Source organism: Crocuta crocuta, unplaced genomic scaffold (genome assembly GCF_008692635.1).
Source record: "Crocuta crocuta isolate KB4526 unplaced genomic scaffold, BGI_CrCroc_1.0 scaffold133, whole genome shotgun sequence".
In the NCBI taxonomy this organism is placed as follows: domain Eukaryota; kingdom Metazoa; phylum Chordata; class Mammalia; order Carnivora; family Hyaenidae; genus Crocuta; species Crocuta crocuta.
This window is the reverse complement of record NW_027529438.1, coordinates 4647374-4657462: the sequence shown is the minus strand read 5'-3', so window position 1 is coordinate 4657462 and position 10089 is coordinate 4647374. Positions and strand designations below refer to the sequence as shown.

The 10089-nt window shown below is 60.4% G+C and overlaps 1 protein-coding gene across 1 annotated transcript in view; it reads left to right on the top strand.

The window, feature by feature from the left end:
• Positions 1-4185: 4185 nt before the first annotated feature.
• The window catches only part of VANGL2 (VANGL planar cell polarity protein 2), a 7963-nt gene continuing 2059 nt past the window's right edge, over positions 4186-10089 (top strand). Inside the window, 6 exon segments of the mRNA XM_077759980.1 lie at positions 4186-4256; positions 4378-4498; positions 6640-7150; positions 7153-7180; positions 7793-7929; positions 8391-8526. Coding sequence (XP_077616106.1) covers positions 4186-4256; positions 4378-4498; positions 6640-7150; positions 7153-7180; positions 7793-7929; positions 8391-8526 — 1004 coding nt within the window.

Sequence of the window (10089 nt, the reverse complement as noted above, 5' to 3'; positions counted from 1 at the left end):
GACACATTCCATTAATTTTATTTCTGAAAGGTCATTTGGGGGGAGAAGGGTCTTGTTTTTGTGACAGGCTCTCTTCCCTCCCTCTCTCCTCTCTGGCCTCCTTTTAACCCCAGATAATCCATGATTGGTTTGAGCAGGGGACTGAGTGAGTGTGTTGTGTGTCTGTGTGTCTGTCTGTCTGTCTTGTGGGTGGGGGCAAGATGAACGCAACGGGACACATTCCCTTCCACAGCCTCCCACCTGCAAACCAGGGCCCTTCCCCATCCACACCAGGTCTTGCCGCCCCCACCGTCCACCTCTGGCATTTCCACTTGTTGGTCTCATCCAGGGCTCCCCTCCCCCACCCTCTTCCCTGGGAACACCGCCCACCCGGGAGACCCTCCCTGATTCCTGAGCTGATTAAACAAGGGGAACTTCTGCCCTTGTCTTCGCTTGCCTCCCATCCCCCCCCCCCGCCTCTCCAGATTTGGGTTAGCTTCCTGGGAACTTGCAGGGACAGCCGGCAAGGGGCTCAGAAATTGGGTTCATTTGGGCTCCTCTGGTGGGGGAGGGAGGAGCACGTCTTGGGCACCTTGAGTTGGGTTGGAAGGGGTGGGTGAAGCAGGCTAGGGGAGCAGGGTTTACGCTGGGTCTTTAATAAGTAGCTGGAGGAAGGTAGGGGCTCCAGGCTGAGCAGCTCGGAACAAAGGGTTGGGAGGGGCGGGCACCCTTCTCTGGTTTGAAATTTATCTATAGGGGAAACACAATGGCATCAGCTTCCCTCCTGGGTGTATTTGAAGTGGTTCTGGTCAGGACAGTGTGTGTGTGTGTGTGTGTGTGTGTGTGTGTGTGTGACTTCTTTATTTAGTAGTACAAACAGCAGGATTTATTTATACCACCTCGCCCCTGAATCTCAGAGGACGTGTGGGGGGATTGGAGTATGGGCGACCCTGGAGCCTGTGCATATTAATTCCTTGACTGATGACTCGCTGAGCAGTTTATAAAAGCACTTCTTTCACCCCCCAGGGTCCTTACAGCAGACTCATCAAGTATGTATCATTATTTTCCTATTTTACCAATGAGCCTGCCAGGCTACGAAGCACAGAGAAGTGAAGTAACTTGCCTGTGGTCACAGAGCTGGTTGGTGGGAGAGTCAGGTTTTGAATGCAGAGCCTTCGTGCAAATCCCAGGCTGTTTTTGCTCTTGGCTCCCGGAGACAGGAGGCTGTGAGTGAGGTGGAGAGTCCTGGTTCTGGTGCCTCTGTCTAGACCCCGTCAGGGGCTGTTCTGTTCCCCTTTACGTCCCCCACCCCCCATAGCCCACTTGCTCTCTTGAACCTCCTGGTGGGGTTCAGGTTTGGGGACCATAGTAGGGCTGCAGCACAGCCAGAGAGGTGCGGGTGAGGTGTTGGCATTGTGTCGAGAGCTAAAGCAGCAGAAAGGTTCTCAGGAGCCGGGGCGGAGGAGGTCAACGTGTGATTGGCAGACAGGGTGCTGAATGAGGGCCCGTTCATGGCAAAGGTATTTAGAACGGGTTAGGCTTGAGTTGACGCGTCATGGCTGTGTCCCCTCAGTGTGTCTGTCACACACTGGCCTTGATGTGGGGCTGTTGACAAACATCACCAGGCCACGGGGTACCTCTGGGAAGCTGGTGGGGATTGATGTCACCTCCCTGCAGTTGCTACGGGACCCGGAGAGTCAGAGGGGCGGGTCCGTCCACCAGGCGGGCATCAGTTCCTGGCCATGTGCAGGTCAGTCGCTGGTGGACGGAATACGTATCAGCCGCATTTCCTGTTCTCTAGTTGTTGACGGTTTAGTTTAGTGGGAGAAAAGTTAACAACTACACAGAAGCAAACCCATTTCAGTTCTTCACATAATTCACTTTTCGGAATCATGTGACCCGATGGGTTTGTTTTCTTTCTTTCTTTCTCTTTCTTTCTTTCTTTTTCTTTCTTTCTTCCTTCCTTCCTTCCTTTCCTCTTTTCTTTTCTTTTCTTTTCTTTTTTCTTTTCGTTTCTTTTGCCCCTCCCTGCCTCCCTTCCTTCCTTCCTCTGGTCTCCCTCCTCCTCTGGCCGTCCCCCTCCTCTGGCCGTCCCCCTCCTCTGGCCTCCCTCCTCCTCTGGCCTCCCTCCTCCTCTGGCTGTCCTCCCTTTCTGGCCTCACCTCATCGGCCCCTTTGCCTGCTCTTCCATCCTGGGGTTCCCAGGAACCTTCTTATTTATTCCGCTCCCTAGGTGACCCCACCCATTCCGTGACTGAGCACCTCCAGTCACACTGTCCTGAGTCTGGCGCCTCTGAAACCGTGCTGCTCACCTGACTGCCTGTCTCAGGGCCCTGAGCTTAGGCCACTAGAAATGGAGCTCACTGCCTTCCCTCCCAAACTTGCCTCCTTCCCTGCCTTCCCCCGGCTTGTGACGGCACCACCATCTACTCTCTTGCTCAGGCCGGAGATCCTGGGTGCTCCTGGGTGCTCCCTCCCCTCAGCCAGACCTCAGTGGGCCCTGTTGATCCTACCACCACTTCGTCTAGCACCCGGCTGTTTGTCACCTCCTCCAGGCTGGCTTTGTTTCCTTGTGTTCCCACGTCTGCTCGCCCCTCCCCCGTCCCTGCCTGCACCACTAAAATCCCTCACAGACTTGCCATCGTGGTGCCTGCTACCTCTCCAGCCATCGTCTTCCTCGCTCCTGCTGGCTCTTGAAATACTCCAGGCTCCTTGTCTTCCCGAATTCAGGTTCCTGCCTCTCTCGTCCCCTCCTCTGTCCTCCACTCCACCTGGTTCACTGCTGTTCTTCCTTCAGGCTCAGGTGTCATTTTCTCAGAGACACTTTCTAGAACCATTCAGTTTAAAGTCGCAGCCCCCATAGCTGTCTCTCCTGGCTTTGTGCCCTTTTCCGGCCATCACTCCTGCAGTGCAGTCATCCAGTTTACTTGTTCAGTGTGCCCGTTCCCCGCCAGCCTGGAAATGCGGGGTCGGGTTCCCCCCCATCACGCCCCCCCCCCCCCGGGGCCTCGCAGGGTGCATGGTGCACAGGGGTGCCTGCAAGTGAGCTGATGGCCCCGCACGGGGGGGGGCTGGGAAACACACGTGGGCCTGGCCGAGTCAGGCGCGCTCATGGAGGTGGGCTCGGGAGCAAGGTGCCAGGTTGGCTGCTAGTTGGTGGCCGGTGGGCTCTGAGGACCCAGCAGGTGGCTGGTGAGGGCTGGGGAAGTGGGGAGAAGAGCTCATTCTCCGCAGAGCTAGAAGGTGAATGAATCGAATACAGATGCTGCCCTGAGCACACTCACAGCAGATTCAGCACCGCGTTGCCCGTTTCAGGCCTTCAGGCCTTCTGAGAATGATTTCCGATGCCTTCTCCTCCCTGCTCCCCCTACCCACGTTACCCATAGTTTCCATCCCTCACCCCGCTCCCTTGTGTGCATGAACACACACACACACTCTCTCTCTCTCTGCGGAGCAGCCAGCCTGACCTGGCCTGTAACTGTGGGTGTATTTGACGCAGGTGCTGGCGAGACTGGGACAGGAGAGGCAGCTGTGAGCAGCCCCCCACCCCCACCCCGTGGGCACTCTCAGAAGTCGCGAGTGGGGGGAAGATGAGGGGGAAGGAGAGGCCGGGACAGAAGCCAGCTGCTTTCCGCTCTGTGAGGTCTCCATTGGTCCAGCCCGTCAGCCTGGCCAGAACCTGCCCTCTCTGAGCCAGTTTTCCTGGCTGAGAATAAGGACAGCGTTGCCCTGGCTCTCCGCTCCAGGGGGTCCCGGGCTGGGTCATTCCTAGTGGCCTCTGCTGGCCATCTGCCCTGTACCCCAAAGCCGCTGGCACAGCCTCGGGGTGCTCTCTCTAGGAGGCAGGGCAGGAGGAGCCAGGCCCACTGGACAGAGCAGGAACTGGGGTGGACCGGTCAGGGGTAGCGCCGGGCTCGCACAGCTCCCCTGGCAGCCGCCCTTTGGGGATGGTCACCTCTCTGCCCTGACCGCCCGGGAGCTGCCGCTACTCCTAACCGGCGGCTTCCTCTTCTCAGGAGCGCCGCTTGATTTTCTCTGAGACAAGCCCACTCGTCCAGCAAAATAGAGTCCCTCAGGGTGACGGTTGATTTCCTGAAGGTGCCCCTTGGCCTGAAGAAGCCGGTGCTGAAGGAGGTGGCTGTGGGGCCCCCCAAAAGGCCCCGGCCTGTGGCCCTGGAGCGCTACAAGGCGCGGCGTTCAGACGCCATGGACACCGAGTCCCAGTACTCGGGCTATTCCTACAAGTCGGGCCACTCCCGCAGCTCCCGCAAGCACAGGTGGGCAGACTGGGGGCGACACGGCTGGGGGAGAGGTGGGCGTGCACAGGGCTGGGGATAGTTGCCGCTGAGAAGACCCAGGTCCCCCACTCTGACCTGTGCCCCCGGCCGCCTTCCGCAGGGACCGCCGGGACCGCCACCGCTCTAAGAGCCGAGACGGGAGCCGCGGCGACAAGTCGGTGACGATCCAGGCCCCAGGGGAGCCGCTGCTGGACAACGAGTCCACGCGAGGGGATGAGCGGGTGAGCACCGGGGGCGTGGGGCCAGGCCAGGGGTTTTCAGGCTGACCCGTGAGCCTGGACGTCCGTCCGAGGGGAAGGGCCTGGAACCCTGCTCTCTTCGGACAGAGGCCCCATCGGGGAGGGCATCACGTGTCACACGTCCTGGTGCTTGGTGTCCCGAGGTAGGACCTGTTTCCGTAGAAGTCAGGGAATTTCAGCAGAGATCCCTTTGGAAGCCGCAGCCCCCTTCTCCTTTTCTCAGAGAGCTAGGGTGACCCGGGCCGTGGAATGGGAATTGCCTGGTTCCTCTGGGCTGAGGCCCGGCAGTCAGATGGGCTGAGAGCCTGGGGTAGGAGGGGGCGGTGGGTGTGGCCCGGGGGGCGTGGGCAGCCCGGAGTTTTCCCTGCGCCTCAGGCGCGGGCTCTGCCGCGCCCTCTGGTGTCGGGCTGCAGAACTGCACCGCCGGGGTCTGGAGCTGGACGCAGGTGTGGGAGGAGTCGGCGGAGACACGCGAGGGAGAAGACCCTGGGGCGGGGTGAGCAGGGTGCTCTAACCTCTGGCGCGCTGTGCTCACCGGGTAGGAAGGTCAGTAGGCAGACCTCAGTGCTGGATTGGGGCAGAGGCAGGATTTGGGGTGACCCTGAGGTTCTGTGTCTCACGCCTCTGCTCTGGAAGAAGGAAGGGCGCTACAGGAGGTGTGACGGGCACCGGGACTTCCTGGGTCTGGGAGCAGATGAGTGCCTAAGGGCAATATTCTTTCTCCCTCTTTCCCAATCCCGTCTTCTCCCTGACACCTGGCGTCCTGAGTTCTTGAAGGGACCCCGAGACATGGTCAGCTCACGCCGGTGGGGGAGGGGTAGGCAGTGTGTCTGGAGGTCAACCTACGGTGAGGAGTAGACCCAGTTCCTCGAGCTGGAAGGGATCAGTACACCCACTTTCTGTCATCAGATGAGACTCTTCTGCGCTTGGGAGGGGAGACTCGTCACCCCCTAATCACTGACCCTGTCGGGCACCCCCTGCGCTCCCCATCCCGTGTCTAAGTCCTGTGACTCTGTATCCCCGGGCCGTCTAGGAGTGAAGGGTGTGGGCACTGATGGCCACTGGTGGTCTTGGGGCCCCTCTCTGGGAGGGTGTCCGGCGTCTGCAGAGATAGCTCGACTGGACCATACTCAGGACACTTGACCTTGGCCTGTCTACTCCCCGCCTCCAGCAACGTTCGGACGGCAGAGCTAGCTGGGCAGACCAGAGACCCAGAGTGGCCCTATGTCTGCCGTCTCCCATGCCAGGCACTAATCATCTGCCGCCCCCCCCCGCCCCCCAGTCCTCTGCCCTTCACCACACTGCCTTTTTCAGGTCACCCCTTAATCAGAAAGCTTGAGTGGCTTTGGATGTCGGAGAACAGGCTGTCAGCGCTCAGCCTGGCCTGCGGGTGGCCTGCCCAGTCTGCACCTGGCCGCGCCGGGCCCTGCCCCTGCGGACCCTGCTCGCTCGGCCCGCTGGGTGCCCCCCTTCACACTAACATTTCACGTTTCAGTGGTTCGTGGGGGTCTCGTTAAAATGCAGATTCTGGCTGAGTCCACGTGGGGTGGGGCCTGAGACTGCAGTTCTATCTAGTAAGCTCCCGGAGGCGTCTGCGCTGCTGGGCCCCAGGCCCCATTTTGAGTAAACAGGCCCTAGAGATTGTTTAGTTCAGTGATTCTCAATTTTGGAAGAACATTAAAATCATCTGTTTTTAAGAAAAAGGTTGACGTCCTCCGGGGTGGGACTGTGCAGTGAGGGTCCAGCCTCAGACGCGCCAGCCCTGAGGAGGCCGAGCCTGGGCACACAGTGGAGCTCAGTAAATACTTTGGTGGTGGCATATGGGCTGACTGCCCTCTCTTCTCTCTTGCTGGGCTGTCTCCACCCCCACTTTTCCTCCTTCCCCTCCCCTCCCCCCCACACCCCTCCCCTCTCCCCTTCCTTCCTGCTTCTCCTCCTCCTCTCCCCCTTCCTCCTCCCCCTTCCTCCCTATACCCTTCCCCTGCCCTCCCTTCTTCATCCCTCCCCTCCCCTCTCTTTTCCTCTTTCCNGCCTCCCCCTCCCCCCTTCCGCCTCCCCCTCCCCTCGCCTCCCTTGCTGCTTCTCTGCCTCCCCCCTCCCGCCTCCCGCTCTCCCTGCTGCAGGATGACAACTGGGGGGAGACCACCACGGTAGTGACGGGCACCTCAGAGCACAGCATCTCGCACGATGACCTCACGCGCATCGCTAAGGACATGGAGGACAGCGTCCCGCTGGACTGCTCCCGGCACCTGGGTGTGGCGGCGGGGGCCACGCTGGCGCTGCTCTCGTTCCTCACGCCGCTGGCCTTCCTGCTGCTGCCGCCGCTGCTGTGGCGCGAGGAGCTGGAGCCGTGCGGGACGGCCTGCGAGGGCCTCTTCATCTCCGTGGCCTTCAAGCTGCTCATCCTGCTGCTGGGCAGCTGGGCGCTCTTCTTCCGCCGGCCCAAGGCCTCGCTGCCCCGCGTGTTCGTGCTGCGCGCGCTGCTCATGGTGCTCGTCTTCCTGCTCGTCGTCTCCTACTGGCTCTTCTACGGCGTGCGCATCCTGGACGCCCGCGAGCGCAGCTACCAGGGCGTCGTGCAGTTCGCCGTGTCGCTGGTGGACGCCCTGCTCTTCGTGCACTACCTGGCCGTGGTCNCCGCTTCTACAACGTGGGCCATCTCAGGTGCGGCGCGGCCGGGAGGGGCGGGCGGGGCGGGCAGGGGCCTGCGGGCCGCTGGAGCAGATGGGGCCGGGGGCGCTGGGCCGGGGGTTAGGAGTGGGGAGAGACCTAGGTTGGTCATCGGGGACCTTGAGAGGGCTGGACAGAGGTGTGCGGCTCGGACGGGGCTTTGGGAATCACTTTTCAAACCTTCCCTGGAGGCGCTGCCTCTTTGAGCCCCTGAGTGGGTGGTCACTGAGATGAGCTGGCCATGCGAGGGCCCCCCGGAGAAGAGGGGAGAGTTCCTCTGCCCCCACCCCCCACCCCAGGCCTCACAGAGTATCAGGGGCTCCTTCTGGTCCTGTAGGGAATCTTGGGGGACTTGCAGGGGGTGAGATGAGCCTTTGCTGGGGACCCAAGCCCTGGGCTTCAGCACAGCAGGGGACTAGGGGCCCCATCCCTGGGGAAGGCCTGGGAGCCTGGTGAGTGGAGCTTGGGCCCTGAGCCAGGCTTCTTGGAAGCAGCCTGCCCCTGTCCTGTGTCCTTTCCCGCCCTGCCAACCTACCCTGATGTCTCCCTCCCCCCCGCACCCCTGTCTGTCCCTTCTCCCTCCCCCTCCTGCCCTCTCCCCTACAGCATCCAGCGTGTGGCCGTGTGGATCCTGGAGAAGTATTACCATGACTTCCCCGTCTACAACCCTGCCCTCCTCAACCTGCCCAAGTCCGTCCTGGCCAAGAAAGTGTCTGGCTTCAAGGTGTATTCCCTCGGAGAGGGTGAGCGGCCCTGCTCCCCTGCCCTCCCGTCTGCTTCCCGTTTCTCTCTCAGACTCTTCCCTGCTTCCCCAGGCCCTTTGTTCCGTCATTTCCCTTGGCTCCAGGTGGCTGGCGTTAGCTGCTGATTCTCCTTGCTGTCCCTCTATGCCGTGGTGTGTCCCCCTCCATCTGACTCCTCTGCATCTGCTCCCCAGCCCTGGTCCTGAGCCCTCAGCTCTCTGAGCTGGGGTCCTCCCAGTGCAGGAGGGGAGGACCCGTGTGCAGGACCCGTGCCCTCCAGCGCCCTCTCTGGTGCTTTCCTGTGGGCCTCTCCCGGTCATGGCCAGGAGTGTCGGGACGGGAGGCATTGCGGCGGGTGGGCACAGCCTCTGGACCCGTCAGGTTGCTGTCTGCAGACCTCCCGGGATGGGAAGCAAGCGTGCTGTGACGTGACCGTCCCTGTGTCTCCTGCTCCTGTGCAGAAAACAGCACCAACAACTCCACGGGGCAGTCCCGGGCTGTGATCGCAGCGGCCGCCCGGAGACGCGACAACAGCCACAACGAATACTACTACGAGGAGGCGGAGCACGAGCGGAGGGTGCGCAAGCGGAGGGCCAGGTGGGTCCCTGGGCCAGGACAGGCTGCCTCGGGGACTGCAGCATGTGGACAGGCTGGGGAGAGCAAGGCCAGGGCCTCCTATGGCTGCAGGGAATACATGAGCAGTCATGACGGGGTGCACTGGGTTCTTAGCAAATTCCCATGAGCTGAGCGCTGTCCAGCAGCACACGCCTTCTAGCGCGTGATCCCAGGGGTCTGTCACGGCTTAGCTGGGCCCTGCACTCAGTGTCACAGGCTGATATCATGACGACTTCCGTCTAAGCCTGGGTCTTCTTCCAAGCTCACCAGTCACAGCGGAATCAGTTCCTTGTCATCTGGCCTCACTGGCAGCCACAGTTCGCTTTTTCCAGCCAGAACAGGGCTCTCTGAGTTCCGTACCGCCTGGAGAAAACTCTGCTTTTAAAGGTCTCTTGCAGCGAGAGCGGGCCGGCCGGCGTCATGTGCTTCTTCACAACGTCCAGGACAACTGGCTTGACACTTTAATTACGTCTGTAGAACATACCGAAATAGCAGAGAGAATGGCCAGGAGATGGGAATCTGGGTCCACAGGCCAGCTGTGACTTCTTCCTATCCCAGCGGAGCTGGGGCCTGGAAACGATGTGAGCCTCCCCTGCAGCAGCAGGGGCCGAGGCTGGATTGGACCTCCTGCCAGTGGATCTTGGAGGTCTGCTCAGCTGCTGGTGCCTTTCTGCCTGCAACAAATGAGGTTCTAGGGCTCAGATCTTGGCACTTTTTTAACTTTATATATTTTGAAAGAGACAGGAGTGCGTGTGCGAGAGCAAGCAGGGGAGGGGCAGAGAGAGGGAGAGGGAGAATCCCAAGCAGGCTCCTCGCTGTCAGCACACAGTCCTCCTCGGGGCTCCAACCCTCAAGCTATGAGATCATGACCTGAGCCAAACCTTAAGTCAGATGGTTGACCGACTGAGCCACGTAGGTGCCCGTATTTTGGCACATTCCGTTCTCTCTCATACATACCGTTCTCTCTTTACTGTTCACATCGTAGCACAAACTGAAGTCATGCCTGAAGGCATTTGCTGCTGCCAGGTCCCACCGTGGTCTGTTGGGATTTGCACAGGGGCCTCAAACAGCAGGGGCCCCCAGGATTTGACCCTCTGCCCTTCCCCCCGCACAGTCTCCAGGCTTCAAGGGAGGAAGTTACCCCTTACCGTGTTCCTGTTCAGACACGAGGCTGGTGTCCCTGCCGTCGATGGTGGATCGGCACTCCCGCTTCTCTGACATTTGGCATGTCTGCGGCCGTCTCAGAAATGGCCCTGGTGGGAAGGAACCCAGAGGCGGCACACGCCCCCTTTTGCCCCAGGGTTTTGGATTGTTTATGTTGCCAACGCAGTTCTTGGCCCATAGCAGATGTCTCCCTCCCCTGTTCCTGTGGTTGTAACCAGTAGAAGACTTCTCCCTTGGTTCCCCTGATACAGAGGGATTTTTTTCAAAGGAGCTTTACTGAGAGACACAGGGGAAGTGCATGAATAACCAGAGAGGCCGCAGCCGGACACGATCCACACATTTACCTTGGCCCTCTTTCCCCCCCCCCCCCCCCCTCTTTGA